Source organism: Telopea speciosissima, chromosome 4 (assembly GCF_018873765.1).
Source record: "Telopea speciosissima isolate NSW1024214 ecotype Mountain lineage chromosome 4, Tspe_v1, whole genome shotgun sequence".
Lineage (NCBI taxonomy): Eukaryota > Viridiplantae > Streptophyta > Magnoliopsida > Proteales > Proteaceae > Telopea > Telopea speciosissima.
In genome coordinates, this window is record NC_057919.1 from 46,251,246 (window position 1) to 46,270,826 (window position 19,581).

The following is a 19,581-nucleotide window of genomic DNA, read 5'->3' on the forward strand; positions in this document are numbered from 1 at the left end:
GTTCTGGTTACAATGCTACAGGGCTCACAAGTTGTACTTGGGTAATAGTTTTCTTATTTTGGTAATTGTATTGTGTATCGAAATTTTTATTTTTGTAGTCACTAAAGTTGGTAGACAAATTTTTTTGCCCAGTGTAATTTTAGGTTAATACTTTGACCGTGGATGATAATACACAAGGCAACCATCATCCGGTGCAATTAGATTTGAATGATAATATGTTTATTTTAAGCTCGATAACATGTTTAATTTGTCTTGTAATACCTTTATCTTAATAGAATACTAAATCGTTGATTGTGATGTAGAATCTCCAAGTTTTTAATCAGAGGACTTTGATCCACCATTGTAGATCATGGATACTATTACTTATCAGTTAATTCTTTAGTTTCGGATCTATTTCGATATTATTTTCATTTCCTATTGACCACTCCATTAGTAGTTATCTAATATGTTTTAATAGTCTTTGTGTGGCTTGATGTTATTCTTATTTGGCAGGCACTCGCTTGCATTTTGTAGTTAAAATTATCAAGATAAAATCTTCGTTTATGTATTTTTTTTAAGGAGTTTTGGATTTGTGAAGTGTTGTTGAGAAGAGTAGTCTCTGACAAAGGAAAGCTTTAAGAATAATATAGTTTTACAAGACTAAATAGTTTCATTGTATTGCTTATGATTTTATGCATAACTTTTTAATCTTAGTTAATGGATGAATGTACAGCTTAAACTAAGATATAATTATTGCTAAAAAACTTGTTAACAAGTAGTGTTCTGCTTTGAATCTATTTACTTAATTATGTCGAAAACCACAAGATAGAAGGAAATTTGTAAAAAAAAAACCTGCTTCTCATATTTTGTTTCAACATTCAAAGGTTCTTAATGTTTCTTTACCACGTTGTTCCTACTTTAGATTTTTCTACCACATCAAATTTCCCTAAACTGTCTCAAGCTTGTGATGCTTTGTGCTGACTTTTGTTCCATTTTCTTATGATGAAGGAACATTGTTTGATGGGCAAAAATGAATCTGTTAACCATAGCACTGATGGTCATATAATCCATGCCAATCTTGATATAGATATAGTTATTGTTGAAGACCTACGCATAATCCCATTACCTTGATGTGCATAATTAGTTTGTATAAAATATCAGTGTGGAGCTGCACCATATGCTATTGTATGCCTCCATTTTATCGTTATATATTAACGTGCCGTCTTGGTTTTTTTTTTGTAAGAAAATGTTATTAAGGATAACGTGAGAAACTCATGGTTAGGCATTACACAAATCACGCAATCATGGATCGGAAATAGGCCACACTAGCGTATACGTCATCGATACGGCCCTCCTTGCCAGGGAGTGAGCCAAACTGTTATTCTCTCTTGGAACAAAAGTGAAAATACAACTAACAGAGAAGTTTGATAGAAATATGAAATCCTCTAAAATAGCTCTCAGACTTAGTGGAGAAGAAGTAATTCCCTTCTGCAAATAGGAGATCACATCTTTGCTATCTGACTTAGTAACCACCTTCTCAAACCGTTCTAAGAGTGCATGTAGCTGTGAAGAGCGGATGGCCAAGGCTTCACCAGCTGCCACAACATAAAACGTTGGTGGAATTGACACAACATGGAGAGGATATCCACTAAAATCCTGACAGATTACACATAAACCTTTGGTTGATGTGTTGGGGATCAGACTTGCATCACAATTGATTTTAACCATACCTGATGCAGGGGCAGACCTTCCTGAAACACTTAAAGGCTGTAAGGATTGGTTGTTGTCGTGATCCTGGGGAAGGAAAGGAATTATGGAATTCTCAGAAAGCTAAGTAGGAAGTTTTTATTATCTCTTTAGGTGACCAAGTCCGGTGACCAAAAACTTGATCATTTCGGGCTATCCATCATCCAATAGATGAAAGATGCATGGCAAGAATAATCCCGAAGAACTCTCTTTTCTTGAGAAATAGAATCCCATCCTTTGATCCATTGCCATTATGTTAGTTCAATGAGGTTTTGAATGTGCATCAAAGCTTGATTTCTGTAATCAGATGTCTTATGGTGTTGTCACCAAACCCACCATATTCTCCTCGTGGTATTGTCATAGAACCCATTAGCTGATGATTGTCAAACAAAGAAGACTATTAGAATTCCTACCAAAGCTCATACCATACATGGAATGGGAAGGGAAATTACCAAATTACAGTAGCAATAAGATAAAAATAAACAAAACAAAAAGGTGGAAATGGGACAAACGCAAAGCATAGGGGATTTACTCTTAGGAAAAACGATTGGAGCAGGGGAATATAATCATTATTCAGCCAAGCATGGGGATCATGTTCATGTTAACGAAACTATCAGAATCATGGTTTATAAGCAAAAAGAGACTGTAACAGGGTATTTATGAGGAGCTTACCTGAATCGAAGGTTGGAGTGATGTGTCCGATTGCAGTAACAATTGAATCGGTTGTGGAGTAGCGATCAAACTCAAAAGAAGAACGGAGGAAGGGGATCATGACAGATCATAAAACACAATAAACTCAAAAAAAAAAAAAAAAGAAGTAAGAATCACCGTCAAAACCACAACAACAGTTACACTTTAATCAATCCTACAGCTCCTTGCGAGATTGAAATGGGAAGATGGGTTTGGTGGAAATGGAGAAAAAGAGATGGAGGCTTGCAATTATGGGGGTTAATAGAGAATGGGTTTTGATGAGTGGGTTCCAGGGAAGAAGAAAGGAGAAAATGGGTTTTAGGGTCACGGATGGAATAGAAATAAAAAAGAAAATGAAGGTGGATTGGGTTGGTGATGGTGAAATAAAGAGAAGAATAAGTGTACAAATGGGACAGGAGCCCTTTCAGGAGGGTTAAATGAGAGAAATAGAGGTGGGGAGTAATGGCTACTCGGTTTCAGAATAAAAAAATAAAGCAAAGGAAGAGATGGAGAAGAAGAAGAAGTTTCAGGAAAACGGAAGGAAGAGATGGGTTACAGGTGGCTTGAGTTAAGGTAGATGGATTCGATTGAGGGGTTGCAGGGATTGATGGGGAAGTAGAAGGAAAGAAGAAGATAGAAGAAGAAGCTCGGCTTTGGTTTCCCTTGGTTCAGCGAGTCACCGGCTTCCTTGTCTCAAGTCCTTTTTTCCTTTCTTTTTTCCTGAGAATGACGACCCTCCCTTTCTTTGCTAAGTTCATTTGCCTTTTATTCTCTCTTTTAGATTTAGGTTTTGTCTTCTTTTTAATTCTTCCTTTCCTTTTTTAGCCCTCTTCTTTTGGGAATCAACTCTTTTGCTAGGGTGAGGACTAGGTGTCATGTGGCAACCCCTCATGGACTTGACACTAATAGCTTTCATGGGCCAAGTCCAAATTTAAAACACTTTTTTTTTATAATAACAAGGGGTTTGGAGATTCTCCCTGAGATAATGTCGTCGGTCCTCTGTGTATCATCATCGTCAGGGGGGATGACAAATATTAGGTGTCTACACTTAGAATCTACTTAAAGATTATACATCAAAACTTAGAGCAACTCACTCTAGCTATCCTATGCCAACAGATTATAAGTCTATAGAACCCTTAAACTCTGCTCTGATACCAAGTTTTTTCACGTCCCCAGTACGTCTAGACCTGATGGGGTCCGTGTAAGTTAACCTTAACATGAACATAAAAACATGATATGCATTGATCATAAAACATTTATTAGAGTCTAAAACTCATCTACTATTAAAGGTAGTCATTCACAAGATCCATAAGCATAATAACCATCATCGTTCAACAGAAACATTCATGAGTTAAGGGCATAGTGTCACACCCCATTTCCCACGACCACGGTAGTGTGACTAGGATGCATACATGCACCACAACCTCTCTAGGATCCCAGATGTAGTAGTTAACCCTCAAAGTCCTTAACCCAACACAACTATAATTGAAGCAGTAGAAAATAGAATATAGTGAAATAAATCAGAGTTTGTAAGCTAATTTGTGATAATAAATACATAACTGTGAGTTTGTTATCTTGTAAATATCCAAAATTTCCAAACAAACATAAATAGTAAATAAATCCTAGTTATTACATCCCAAGGTAGAACTGAAAATAAGTTGGGGCCAAGTCCAAGAATACATCACAAAATTGAAGGAAAAGTAAAAGAGTTCTTGAGGATTTTATCCTCGATCACATCACAATGCCCCATAGACACACTCGTTACTACCACAATCGGCTCCATGTGCATTAGACTCTAGAACAAACCAGTCATCACCATGATCAATCATATTCACAATACCATTAGCGCCACTGGCATAAAACATCCTGCATCAACATCTAAAAAAAAATGTGTACACGTGGTATGAGCTTTACTAAGGCTAGTAAGAGAATTAGAACACATAAGCAGACATATTAGTCCATGAATGCAATAGCACAAGATGCATGGATTCATTTTAATTATTATCCACCTAACAACAAATACTAAGTCTTGGTATAATGCTACTGCAATACCCTAGACAATAACTTTGGTTCGAAGACGGCAGAACCCAACGATGTCAAACCCAAGTTGCAGGTGGGAGCCTGTAGTATCAGACTCCTTAAGAGATTGTCCGCAAACGCCCTAATCAAACCCCATACTAGCATTCGGTTCCGAAGAAATAGTTGGAACCCAAACTCAGTCCGCTTCTAGAAGAAATCATCATCGTATAACAGATGTGGTACCTCGATAAATCTCATCAAGCTTACCACGATGGGCTGTCCAACACATAGCCCCCTATTGAAAAGATAGCATAGGGTTATTCCAACCTAATCGGTAATGCATCTACAAGGATGATGGTGCATGTTAGGGCATTAAATGCGACCTTCATTAAAACTCATCTCTAGCCCAAGTCGAGCAGATAAGTTTTTGCCTCCATTAACGAGGTTTCTTAGAAACAATATGGGGAGTCGAAGCAAGGGAAGGTCACTTTTGAGCCCTATGTTCAGCAGAAAGAAGAATGCTACTGTAGCGGTGGAAACCCAGGAGCCCTCTTCCCCAAGGTCACCTGTATTGGGCAAGTTCTCGTACGAAGATCCAAGCAAGCTGGGGCCGCCAAGAACGGCCGAACTAGCACCAGGCCGGTTATGATGTATAAGGGAATCTCTCTCGCCAGCTTCACCTATTGATAAGCATTGAGGTGGCACCACTAGTGTTGATAAGAATCAAGGTAGCTTGCCTAAATTATCTCAACCCACTAATGTCAAAAAATCTTCAACAACCGATGGTGACAAGGCTGGTGATATGAATACACCTAATCATTCCATTAATAGAGGATCAAATATTGTATAAGAATGTATCCCAAGAGATATTCAGTGAGTGAAATCATTCTTTACCTTCGTGGACGTAGGTTATCAAACCGAACCACGTAATCCTTTTTTGTTTCTTCTTCTATCACTTCATTGTCCATTAAGAGAGATTCCCTTATAGGATGGATTCGTAAGGTTCTTTTCTGCAACTATTCCGTTAGAAAACTCAAACCCAAGGCCTCTTGTTCAATATTCCGGAGATGGTTTTCATCGCTATAGTAGCTGACCCTCTCTGTAGAGCTGAATTGGGGAAGAAGATGGGTGAACCAATTAAAAAATGTTATGAAAATTATTTACACATAGGTAGTTACCAAATGGTTTCTCATTCTATATTCTTTTATGTCTAGTATCTACCAAACAATTTTTCATTTTGAGTGCGTCTGTTTGTAACCAAGCAGGTTACAAACAGAACTTTTAACCGGACATTTTTGCCCTTTATATGATTATGTGTCAATTACTTAAAGAATCTAAATAAGTAAATTCGCAACTCTACACAGTAACCTAACACGTCCACACACTTTGCCCCGATTTCGATGCCCTTCTCGTTGCCGTGCTCAATCAAACAACTTTGCACCTACCTCCTGCATGCGATTTCAATGTCGCTATCGATCTGGTTGCAGGGATTTAGATCGTTGAAGAGTTTCAATCCTTCTCGAAGCGCTGGAAGTTTGAGATTTCATTAGGTGGAGAGCTTTGTAGAGGCTAAGATCTTCACTGTTGAAGAAGCCGCCAAAAGTTTCATCTCTGTCGATGCATAAGATAAAGCAGATCCTAACCGGAGGACCCAACGATGACGTCAAGGGATTTAATTTTTGTTGGATGCCTCAGTCAATTCCTCTGTTCCTCTAACAATAAAGTTGGGATAATTACACAAATGGTGGATTTCATTTCACCGCTAGACCATCTCAACTATTTATGCCCTCTGTTCGTTCTGCAACAACAAGTCGTGTAATGTGGGGCGGAGCCAATGTTAGTTCGAGTGTTTAGAAATAAAACTTCGCAAGCCCTCATCCCTTCCCAAGAATCAACATCAAATTGACTGACTTTTTTGGTGGGCTTCCTCCATATACTATTCTGGCAACTAATAGGGGCGCAGTAACACCTTAAAGAAAGTATCAAATATGTATCAATCCTGTTTTGGTTCGTGTTGTTCGTTGTGTCCGTGATATCAACATCAACTTTTAAGGTATTTTATTTTTATACATATACTTTCCAGATTTACTCTACAAAGAGATAATTTTGTTCTCATATTTAAGTTTATATTTAAATTCATCTTATAAAATTTATACATTTTATTTCTCCACCCTTGAATTTCAATCCAAATGCACAATTCCACATGTTTGGGTTGTTTTGAAACGATCAATTGGAGATCTAATTCTGAACCTCTACTACGCGCTGCCCGTCCTGCCGTTGTGCTTCCTCACATAGGCAGGCACGCAATGACCGCCATACCCCACCCAGGTAGGGCGCTCGGGTAATGGGGTAGGGTAATTGTCACCTTTCAACAATTGAGTGACCAGAATAGCGCATCGGGGTCCTCTACTGCCGAGCTGCCTGTACTGTCGTGTGCGCCCCATACACAGCAGGGCACAAAAAGATCGTCTTACCCCTAAGACCGCCTTACCCCTGCCCGAGCGGGGGTAAGGCGGTCTTTTCTGCCTTGCTGTGTGTAGGGTGCACAACAGTAGGGGCTGGACAGATGTAGAGGATTTGGATCCCCAGAATAGCACCCGCATTATCTGAATGGTGAAGAAAATAAGGAGAAGAAACATCTAAATCGGTAGACATAGTTGCAGAAATCGTTGAAGAAGAGGAAGCAGGCTTGGAGAAAATTGCAGAATCATGTTTTAGGCTGATACCATAATAAATGGAATGATTTAGGAATTGAATGATATCTTCATTAGGCGGAAATCTCTCAAATACATAGGGCAGCATACAACCCATGTTGTTAGGATAAGAATTACAAACTAAGGAAAGATAAATAAAAGAAAAAGAATCAAAGTGAATCAATGTACACTTGGAGAGGATAAGGATGAAAAATCCTCGTCCACGTCTAATAATATCATTACAAAAAAAATCAAGTAATTTACCTACGGTATTTACAATCTAATACATTCTTGGGATGCATGCCACTCGGTCAGTCCTCCGATGCATGTTGGGCGCGTTGGCATGCCGGAGAGGATCCAGTTTACCTGTGGATTTTCCAAAGATATGGTTGGTGAAATTTTTCCTTATATTAGGCGTCAAATAAATTAAAGATACGAATAAATCCTTCTATAAATTTTATTAGGGAGAATTTTATTTTTTGCGTGGGACGAAGGGGCCGGAATGACCACTGGCCCCCATGTATGGCAGAAATTCCACCCACTTTTGTGCCACTACGTACGCTCTCATTGGTTGGAGCACACAACGTGGCCTCTGCGTCCCACCCAGAAAACAGAGACCCATCTTATTATTAGCAGTGGATTTTGCAGATTTTTGCCACCCCAAATGAGCCATATATAGTAAATGAGAAGGTACCCCTATTACCATATGAGTCTTCATAGCTCATCCAATGACTAGGATAATTGATCCTTACCATATGAGTCTATGTTAAGTGTATAGCACTAGAATTATGGGATAAATTGGTGTGTTTCTATTGATGTTAATGTATCAATATATACAAGGTTTACATGGGTCAATCACCCTTAATTATTCCCTAATTAACTCCTATCAATATGATATGGATAGGAAAGAATCAATTATCCTATTCATTGGATAAGCTACGGAGGCTCATATGGTAAGGATCAATTATCCTAGTCATTGGATGAGCTATGAAGACTCATATGGTAATAACCCCGCTGTGTCAATGATTAAGTTACAATGTAAAGTTTTTTTCTCTTAATATTGTAATATTTTTAGAAAATACCATATCCCTAAAAATGGGAGTCATGGTCATTATTTAAGGGATGCTACTGGTGCTACATTGGGAGCATGAAATAGTTCACCTCAACCACAACAAGAGAGAACCATGAGCAAGATCAAAATTTGCCTACTTATCCTTTGTAGCGGCCGCTGTTCTGTTCGAGTCTTCTGAAGCTGTTAGTCTCCTTACGAAATTCCATGTATCTGTCATCAATGACCTCGCCAATGGCATGAATCTGAATGTTCACTGCCAATCCAAAGATAATGATTTGGGTTTGCATTCGATCGCAGTTGGCCAGAACATCAATTGGAGTTTTCATGTGAACATCTGGAGGACAACACTATTCTACTATGATTTGCAATGGGGAAACAATATTCATGCCCATGTTGATGTGTTTGAAACTAAGAGAGATAGTGATAGATGCGATAATACTTGCATTTGATGGGCGAGGCAAGATGGCATATGTATTCTCTCACCAAAGATAAAGAAAATCCTTTCATAATATACAGGTGGTTGACCTAGTTTCATAAGTTGTTAATTAGTCTTGTTCTCAAGGAATAAACATCCTCGTCTTGTAAATAAAACCGTGGGGATGATGGTGATGGCGGTGGTATTCCTTAGGTTTGAAGATGCAGTTTTCTCCAGTTCCTAAAAGTGTGTAGTGTGGTAGTGCTAGCTGGAGATGTCGACACCTGACAGCTCGGACATCCAACACTCTGAGCTCATTGACTTCTATTTTTTTTTCTTTCTTCTCGAGCTCGGCATCGTTGATTGTCTGAGCTGTCAGGTGTTGACATCTCCTACTAGCACTGCCATACTGCACACTTTTAGGGAATTGGAGAGGATTATTTTCCATTTTCTCCTCCCAATGGAGTGGTTTTCTAATTGGGGCATCTTTCTTCTATGGATATGCTTTGGCTCGTTGTGTAGCAGTCTATCAAGAGGGTGTTTGTGATTCTATATCACTTAGAAGGTATGGAGCGGAGATACGATGGATGAACCTATGGTTGAGAATGCACCTTCTCTTTTTTATGGATTTTCAAATATCTATCGTTTTTTTGTTCATGACATCTTTGAAAATATTTTAGATTATGCTGCTAGTAGTGAGTCCTTTGTTAAAGTTCAGATGCTCACCCAACAGCTGGTCACATCAAACCATTTCTCATCGGCGAAGAGGAAGAAGAAACGCTATGGGAAAAAATCAAAGTCGGCTGGTGAGGCAGCAAGGACGATCAATGGAAATTACCGTGACCAGAGAAGATATATACCTCTGCCGACTCAGCCGTTTGGAGAGAAACGTGGTAGGTTAGGGGGAGGGAATATTTTAATTCAGTCAACCCAATTGACCATTTTGAGTAACAGTCTATCAATTTCATAGCCATTAATTCCATTTACTTGCCAAGCGGATTCAACGCCCATCAATTCTTCTCCTCATTTCATGCAACTTAACTTGGGAATGAAATGCCTTAGTCATAATGTGCTTAAATTGGGGGAATTTGCATACCCATATGCATTGTGCTTGTTGTTGGGAGCTTGACTATAAGTTAGGTGCTTGTTAAAATACCTAAGTTATTGCATATGTTGTAACTGGGAACTTGCATTGGGATTGGTATTTGCATTGTAGGGCAACATATAAGCCCATTTATTATTGTTGTTGTTGGGAGTCCAGTTGGGAGTTGGACAGTACGGGGGTTATACCCTAGCTTTTGTATATCAAGGGTTGAAGCAGGAGAGGGTGTACTTGAACTATTGTTGTAGTTGAAACTCACTAACGGGGTGGATAAAACCCTTAGTCTTTGTATGATCAAGGACAGAAGCAGGAGAGTAAGAGTGTCCCAGACTGTAGTTGCAGTTAAACCTAGTTGAGTATTGAGCAAATACGAAATCCTAAGGGATATTTCTCCATGGATGCAGATAAATGTGGGGTTAGGATAGGGTTTCAAACTGGAACAATCGATCAAATCCAAATTCTTCTCTTTCCTATTCATTCTGAAATTCAGATTTAGGTCCCAAAGCATACACAATAGCAGTCACTAGTAACATATGGAGAATCACTCTGCCTTCTTGCAGCGAAATCGATCCTAAATCGTTAGTAATTGATACAGTTGGGGATTTCCTATTCAAATTTATTTCTATGCTTTTACCAAAAGGTTCAAAACTTGAAATAGTATACCTCTCTGTATTCAGGGATTCCACAGTGAACAGCTGGGTTCCTCCATGGTCTCCATGTTCCTGAGTCTTTAGGTTTCTCCTGGTAGTCAAAAACATTGAGGGTATGCCCGATGGATTGAGAGGATCTGTCACCCATGTTGCGCTTAGCTACATTTCACTGAAGCAAAGAGCGAGTGGAGTTACAGGTTGCACTCTGACTTTTTTTCAGCAACAATAGTGGCGGTCCAAAGATGTAGAACAAACACAAAATCACTGGGGTGAAGGTTTCATCCATCACCTCTCTGGTTCAGCTTCAAGCCCTAGTTTGACAATATGGAGACGAAAGAAAGAAATGGGAAAGGAGGGTTTGAAACTTGTGAAGGAGCTGAAGTGATTACAGTCCCTACACTATCCGGCTCGATCGATTTATGCACTCACATGTCTCTCATCTCCTCAAAACCGATCTCTTTGCCGTCCTTGCTGAGTTGCAGCGCCAAGATCAGGTTTTTCTTGCTATGAAGGTAGGCGACTTCCATCCCTTATGATAATTTTGTCAAATAAAGAATTGAATTAGAATATGTAGACATCCTCCTCCCTTAGAAAAGAAAGCCCTTTAAAAATGGTCTCCATTAACATCATGACTTGGTTTTCATCAACTCTACATATTGCAAATTAGGATGTCCAAACTCATCTTAGCTCGTGTTTCTCTTGTAATCACACTAAAACCCCAATATGAAAGAACCATTATACTGAACATTTCAATGGTTCCAACTTCTGAGAGGGCTTTGCAGGTGTGATATCATGGGGAATGATACCCAAACAAGCTTTACTATTTTCAGTTTGGTCTTGCCACAGGTTTTCTAGCTCAGTAATTCAAACTCTCACAAGATGTTTAGTTCTTGACGCCTTGTTGAAGACAGTATAAATTAAGGAATTTTAGTTTCTTGTTTATTTTGTTTTTGTTTTTGTTTTCGTTTTTGTTTCATAACTTCTCCTAGATCTTGTATGTCTATTTTCTTGTTATATTATGACTCTCGGTTGCCAAATGGGGGGGATGCATTAGAAAAGCAAGCATGACATGAATGAAGTCTGAAGATGTTTTAACATATTTTTAGTGTATATGCAAGTAGTGACCATCCCCTTGTCTTTCACCCCTCTACAGATATACGAAGTGGTGCGGAAAGAAATATGGTATCGTCCTGACATGTTCCTTTACAGGGACATGCTTATGATGCTTGCAAGGAATAAAAAGGTAGATGAGGCAAAGAGAGTTTGGGAGGATTTGAGGAGGGAGGAAGTTCTGTTTGATCATCACACTTATGGTGACATAATTAGGTCTTTCTTGGATGGTGGATTGCCTTTGGAAGCAATGGAATTATATGATGAGATGAGACGATCTCCTGACCCTCCCATTTCATTGCCTTATCGGGTCATACTAAAAGGGCTTATACCATACCCTGAACTGAGAGAGAAGGTAAAAGAGGACTTCCTGGAATTGTTCCCAAGTATGATTGTGTATGATCCACCTGAAGACCTGTTCGATGACCAACAACCGATTAAGGAGAGTGAAGATGATTAAACAGGGAGCCTGTATGTATTGAATGTGAAAGAGGACGTACCTAGTGTAGAAGGCTTCCGCCACTGTAGGGTCTGGGAAGGGTCATATGTATGCAGCCTTACTTCCAAATTCGCGCAGAGGCTGTTTCCTGAGTTCTCTCTCCTGTAAATGGGTTTTTATTAGCAGGTTCAGCAACTCTCTTGGCTTGGTTAGGTGTTAATGTTCAGCTTTAGATGTATTGGGCATGGGAGACCCTTTTTTTTTTTTTTTTTGGAAAAATTGATTATGAATAGTTGTTAACGAATTTATTTATTAATTGTTAGAATTGATAGTTTCAGTACCCTCCCCTCCCACTCCCCCTCCCCCTCCCCCTCCCCCCAAAAAAAAGAAAAGAAAAGAAAAGAATGTAGTAGTAAACAATTAGGGTATTTTGAATTTGAGTCTCAATGATATGACTACTGTGTATGGGGGATTTCCCTTTGCTATTTTTGTAGCTTTTATACTGTACCAAATTTCATACAGAAGATGTCTTTAAAGCACTAAAATGACACATATATAGTTTAATTATATGATGATGTGGATATATCCCTAAAATTGGTCTATATGACAAACTGAGACTTTATAAAAAATTTGCTTTATAATTGAAATTCCCCAAGCAAAAGCCCAAATAGGATGTCCACTCCTATTAAGAAAGACCTTCACAAGTTCCACAGTTCACACTACCAATTTATAAAGGGAATTTCTTATTAACCCTTCTCAAAGTGTCAAATCATGCCCTCTAATATAGCATTTTTATTTTTTGGGAAAAAGGAATAATGTTTGGTCGTATGGTTCTTTGGAAATTTATCTTTTCAAGTGCGATACACAGTCCAGTGCACCGCACTTAAGAATCCAACCGTCCACCCACCACTAAAGATGCTATTGCCCATGTTTTTAAGGTTGGATTCTTAAGTGTGCACCGCACTTGAGAAGATGAAAACCCATGGTTCTTGTGTTTGGTCGTGTGGTTCCTCTACCTAGACATAGGAGTGTACAATAGATAAAAAATCTCATCCAAGTAGAGCTAAGCTCGACCAGGCCCAGCCCAGCCCAGCCCAGTCGGGTTAGGGTTGAAGCCTCGAGCTGAGCCCGGCCCGGTTCAGCCCAGCCCGACTCTATTTTAAGTTATACTATAATATATATATTGATATTATAAACTTTAAATGTCACACATATTTTGTTGTATAATATATTATATGTGAAGATAATAAGTGATAATATATTTTATTATAGTGTTATTTTATGTAAAATTGATAATTTTCTCCCGGACACTGCCCAACTCACTCCAGTTCATACATCTCTACCTTCCCCCATTTTCTCCCGGGCTAATCAAGGTCAGCCCGGCCTGACCCTGAGGGCAGGTCAGGGTTGGATTTTCTAGGCCCTGAGTTAAGATCGGGTCGGGCCTAGGCCTAGCTAAGGGGAGTCAGGGTTGGGCTGGAGTTTTGAAAAGCCCAGCCCAACCCAACCCTATTGCAGCCCTGCGTACAAGTGTTTCTGCTGAAGTCCAAAGTCCCTACTTTATATATGTTTCTATTTATTTTTTGGTTCAGAAACAATTCTTAAAAGAAATACTCAAAATGAAACAGAAATGTTATCAAACGTAGCCCAACTCTGTGTTCTAAGTCCTTCCTTATTGCCATCCTCTATTGGGCATCTCTATCATGATGTAGAGCCACGACCATCTTTCCTCATCTTGTATAAAGATGGGTTTCATGAAACATGTTGATGTTGAGTTTCCTGTGGTTTCTTTTTTGGGCTAGGGATCGCTGCTTGGTCGCCTGTAGCCTGCACTAGCACCAGCACCAGCACCCGCACCCCAAACAATGGGTGGAGCATTTGGAGATCCAACTGGGGGTATATGCATCATTTCACGGCATCCTGTGAGAGGTCGTAGGGAGGTGCAACCCAACAGGGATCTTTTAACCTTTTTTTTATTGGGGTTTTTTTTTTTTTTTGGGAAAATTTCACAGACACCCCCTAAAAGTATCCAATATACACCCCCTAAAAGTATCCAATATCTCAGAAACTTACCATACTTGGTCAAAATGTCACAGACACCCCGTATTTTTATGAATTTATTTCAATTTAGTCCACTCCATTAGTCTCTGCAGTTAAGTGTTTGTTAACTCTTTTTAAATGGCGCAGTGAAATCCCTATAATACCCTTAATGATGAATTAATGATGTTAGAAGTTAGTTTTTAGGAAAAGACAATTTTGAACTTGTTTTTATTCAATACTTTTTTTTTTATTCCTTTTTTCTCCCCTTCTTCTCCTTCTTGTCCTTCTGCTGTTTCTTCCGCCGCCGCTGCCACCACCACCACCACCACCACCGCCACCCCCTCCAGCAGGTGTTTTATGTGTTGTGGCTTCCAGTTCCAGTGCATAAAAATAACGGAACGGACACAGTCGCAATTTTTCTTTTTTTTTTCCCAGTGCATAAAAAATATCCAACCCATCTTCCCCAAACCTCTGCAATTTTTCTTTTTTTTTCAAACCCTAAACGATTTTTAGAGGAAGAATAGAAAAATCCTCCATTATCCCAAATCTATGGTCATGATCATCATCATCCAGTCCAAGGAAATTAAAAGGACTAATCCCATCAAGCTCTCGCACAAAACCACCTTCACAATGAGGGCAAACTGCATCTCGCCGTCGAAGTTGCACAGGCTGCCTGCTCGACATTTTCCCCTCTCACTGTGACAGGCCGCCGTCGAAGTTGCACATCTGTGACACCAATGTGTGTTCCCACTGCTCGACATTTTCCCCTCTCACTCCAGTTGGATCTCTCAAACAAAACCCCTAATCAGATGCTCCAATTCCTTACTTTTCTTGCAAATCCTCAAAAAAGCTACCCATACAACAAAAAAACAACAATAATTAAACTAAATCATTTTATATAAAAACCATCCTCACTTGGGTTTGGCTCCACAGGCTTGGGTTGCTGCCGGGGTGGTTGCGGCCATTTGTTGCCGCTGCTGCTGCTGTGGTTGCAGAGAGAAAGACCCAGACGGGTTAGGGTTAGGGTTTTTTATAAAAGCCATTGCCGCCTTTTTCAAATTTCCATTCTGATTTAAAAATTCTCGTGTGCATCAATAGCTTGAGTCAAAGATGAGTCTGTTTGCCTCCAATTTTATAGATAAAATGAGATAGATGGACAATTCACCTTGCGAATTAAGAGAAATTTAATTTTGTTGTCATGCCTCAGGTTTCTGTGGAAGTTAATGATATATACACACTGTATATACACGATAATCCTCAAATTCTTCTAACAATTTGGAACTGTAACCAAAACAAGTTATTAAGCTACAAGTGCAATTCAAGTAACCCACAGATCAAGAGAAATTTAATTTTGTTGTCATGCCTCTGGTTTCCGTGGAAGTTAATGATATATACACACTGTATATACACGATAATCCTCAAATTCTTCTAGCAATTTGGAGCTGTAACCAAAACAAGTTATTAAGCTACAAGTGCAATTCAAGTAACCCACAGATCAAGAGAAATTTCAGTATTTGCAATTAATTAGGCTGAAATCTCTATTATGTTTTATCATTTCTCCCCACAAAATGACTTGCAGAATGAGTCTCTTGAATCAGATTCAAACTTCGATTTCCTAATCTTTTTGAGAGCTGTATACTTTCAAACTGTCAATAATTGCCCTTAATTTGACTTTCCTGCTGGTCCTTGATTCTCTGTTGTCCCGTGGAAACAAGTAGTTATGCCACCCAGAGAAATATTATTAGCTTCAACAGAATTTCTAACCAGAAGGTGGGCAGGAAACCCCATCCACGACTGTTGGAGATGTGACCCAAACTGGGCAGCCAACCGGTAACGCTTAGCCGATTGTGGGATCGGATTTGGAGCTGGGGCACTGGGTGGAAAGGGCGGTCAGATCTATGTAGTCACAGATTCGTCAGAGGAAGAGGCGAAACCAGGGATGGTTGCCACTTCCCTTCATCTCGGCCGGAGCAGGTGATGGCCGCCGGAGCCGCAATCATGGAGGGAAGAAGATGAAATGACAGTTTTGTCCTTTTATTTAAATAACTAAGGGGTAAAATAGATATTTCACCTTTGGGTACTAACTGTGCTTAACCCATTTTGACCAAGTATGGTAAGTTTCTGAGATATTGGATACTTTTAGGAAGCAAAACACTACACACATTATATATGCATCATACCTAGAACTATTGCCTCTATCAATCTTAAGTTCTTAAATTGGCTAATCAAGTTCAGTTCAGGCAAACAATTGAAAGCAAGAATCTCCAGCAGAATCCACTAATAGGAAAGCTTGTGTGCGATATCAGCATTTAAATATCAGCATTTAAGACAGATAAACAAAAGCAGTACCAAAAAAAAAAGGATTTAAAAATAGTCTTTTTTTCTATTTTTATTTTTAACTAAAGAATGCAGTCCACAGATAGGAAAACACTCCTTTTCATATAACTAAATGATACAAAATGTTAGCTTCAATCATCAACTATGTACGTTTACCAAATAAACTCTCGATTATGTAAGGGCCAATCCCTGAGATTTTGATATCGTGCACCCGAGAGCCATCAGCTTCTCTATTAACTTTCTCTCTGCATGCGCCTAAGAAAAATAATTAAAAAGAACAATCCTCAGGTGATATATATAGAGGAATTCTACCTAAGGTATACAAGTGTGTGTGTGTGTGTGTGTGTGTGAGAGAGAGAGAGAGAGAGAGAGAGAGAGAGGAAACCTCAAGCATGGGACTGTTCTTGGGAATTGCAAGCCACAATTACACTGAGACCAGTCCTTAACACTGAGAGAATGATAGAACATTAGCCCAGTAGAAGAGTACTCTCAACAAATTAAAATATTAGTTTTACCTAATCGCCGAGCAATGCTTGACCCCGAGTTGTCGGAGGTCCCTCCAAGTATTGATGTAACACTCACTGTATTGTTCTGCGTGGACCATCAAATATTGAACACAAAAGGAAACGTCCACACACAACCATTGGTAAAGAGAATGGTGAAAGACTGATGAAAAACAGCCTACTTACAGGTCGAGTAGGTGCAGCTGCATATAAATGCCCAAATTTGGCAGTGTTGCATCCAATCCATGCATATATCTACAGTCAACATTTACTAATATTCAGAAAATACACTGGGGGGACCAGAACTACCTTCGAGACTATCAAATAAAACTGCTTTACTATCTCATCGTGCATACAGTGCTTTGTGTACTTACTGGTCATCTGTCTCTGCAGAAGTACTACATCGACTGCTTACCTCCAGCACCTGGCGCGTCACGGACTACCAGTAAGCGAGATAAAGCACACACACACACACAGGTATTCTCAATTAGCCATACAATCTAGGCGTGATTGACATAATGACACTCCACATGTCACCATACTCCAATTAATATAAGCTTGGCTTCCAATAAACCTCCAAGCTTTGCATGCTTTTTTCTATGATTAGCAGCTAAAGTGCATCAGGCAGATTGATAGCTAGTTGTCAAATTTGAAGTGAGGGTGAACAACCTCAAGTAATATAAAAGTGGGGAAGGGTTCTCTGAGCTAAAGGTGTTTCCTACACCATCTCATTGTGTAATATTTTATTCATTTTTTTAGGAAAGAGAAAATAATAATAATAAATACTTGTGTGAGAGGGCATAGGAAACGCCTCAGGCTCAGAGACACTTTTCCCTATAAAAATAAAATAAAATTGTCATCGGAGGTACTAATTGAAAATTTACAAATTTACATAGGCCATTATTAACTTCGAGCACAGCGGAAAACTTTGTAGAATTAATAATAGGAGAAAGTTTTCCATGAACCGTACAGCCATCAATGGCCATAAATCTCTCCCCCCCTATTTACAAATGGTCAAAAATACACCCCCACCCCACTGTTGTACAATAGCCTATGGACACCATTTCTCCATTGACCAAGGGTGAAGGAAAACTCAGCAATTATAAAACTCAACACCTTAACACTGTATTATGGATTGCTCACCTGTTTCTTGAGCTGTATTATCTGAAAATGGAAAGTCACATCATGAATATCCTCAGTGAAACAAGTGACCTGTAGACCATCATCATCTACTTGTGGATTATCAAGGACCAACGGAACTACTAGCAACACTGGTCATTTCCTTTCTGTGCAGGATTTCAGCAGGTGCAACATCAACCGACCTGCAACTATTCCAATTTCATTAGTCATACTTCACAGACAGATCAGCAATAGAATTCATTCAAACTCTGGAATTCCTTAGGGATAAGGGTTTTTCTAGGAATTTGTGCCTTGCCATTGGAGCCTGCATGATTATATCTCCAAGTTTAAGGTCATAAAAATTTACATAAGAATGTCAAAAAAAGTTGCAGATAGCAAAAACATTTGAAAGAAAATTCGGGACAGTAGAAGCAGTTTCATATATCATAATGGATTAGAAGGAAAGTGGACTCAATGGACAGCAGGTTTTATACCAAAAAATGCTTTATATATATATATATATCAAAATTTCAAGTCTAACGGTAGACTGCAACCTAAATTAAGACCATATTCTGTTCCCCCACCACATAACTGGTCTAGCCCAAATGTAGCATTGAATAATACCATAATCCTTTTTTCTCCCTCTAAATCCTGCAGCATAACCATAATTCTAGGTCCCACTTTAAGGTCGATAAGGTTTTCTCAAGGGGCGAAAAAAGATACTAGATGTTTATTGCTGCAACTATTAAATCTTTGAATCCTTGGACAAGAACTAAATGCCAACTTCTGTGCCACATAAATCTCGACTATAAGTCAAACCTTTATTAGCAGCATAGTGGTGATTCCGAGTCACCAATTTAACATACCAGCATAACACACTTTCATCAATCAACATCTCGGCTAACAAAGCCAACGTGGATGAACAACTTTCTATTGCATTAATAGCTAGAAATAGGAGTTGAACGTTATACTTTTACACCAAAGTTGAGACTAAACATCATGCTTTCTTTAAAGAGAAACTAAATGATTTAAACAATTGACTCGCATCTAATTTTTGCTGAAGGACAAGATGTTAAGTCTTGATACATGTTGAAGTGTGTCACGGTTTGGACTTGAAAGAGATAATAAAAAATATGAACGAAGGATCAGATGCAGCAGTTACAATATTATGTTAACTAAGAAAAATCCAGAACAATAAGTGATTTCAGAAACCAAGAGATCAGAGGACCTGATCTGGTCCAAACTCTGATCGAAGATTAATTCAGGGGTGATCTTTCAATCCCCAAAAACAGGACTTGATCTGAAGGTCAGATCGATAATAGCTGGAGAGTTAAATCTATACAGGGTATTGCCAGGATGTTTGAGATGATTAATAGCACCCCATTGGATGCGTGGACCATCCTGAATTAAAAATCTAAGGACATCTATATTAGGGCCAATAAGACCCCAAAATATTGAATATAGATTGTGGCTTGATGCAGAATAAATTCAAAAAATAAAACCTGTCCAAAAAACAGAGAACCGCCATGATATAGGGAATAAAGACCAGTTAACACCTAGATTCTTGCTTGGATCTTTTGATATAAAGCCAGATATAGGTAGTAAGACCAGGAGACCTCAGTTAATCTTTGTATAATCAGCAACTAAGGCCTCAGATACTAGGGCAG

At 39.0% G+C, this 19,581-nt stretch overlaps 1 protein-coding gene and 1 pseudogene across 1 annotated transcript; one reads left to right on the forward strand and one right to left on the reverse strand.

Moving 5' to 3' along the window:
* The first annotated feature begins 10,375 nt into the window (after nucleotides 1–10,375).
* On the forward strand, nucleotides 10,376–11,959 carry LOC122658708 (pentatricopeptide repeat-containing protein At1g62350-like). Its single transcript, XM_043853791.1, has 2 exons — nucleotides 10,376–10,878; nucleotides 11,520–11,959. The coding sequence occupies exons 1-2, from the start codon at nucleotides 10,786–10,788 to the stop codon at nucleotides 11,934–11,936; spliced, it is 510 nt and encodes a 169-aa protein (XP_043709726.1). The 5' UTR covers nucleotides 10,376–10,785; the 3' UTR covers nucleotides 11,937–11,959.
* Nucleotides 11,960–16,463: 4,504 nt separating this feature from the next.
* Nucleotides 16,464–18,145, reverse strand: LOC122659345 (annotated as a pseudogene).
* Nucleotides 18,146–19,581: the final 1,436 nt, after the last annotated feature.

Excerpts from the sequence above, each read along its gene's own strand:
- LOC122658708 (XM_043853791.1), top strand. The coding sequence starts at position 10,786 with ATGCACTCACATGTCTCTCATCTCCTCAAAACCGATCTCTTTGCCGTC. Across the intron at positions 10,879-11,519 it reads AGGTTTTTCTTGCTATGAAG|ATATACGAAGTGGTGCGGAA; the intron begins GTAGGCGACTTC and ends ACCCCTCTACAG.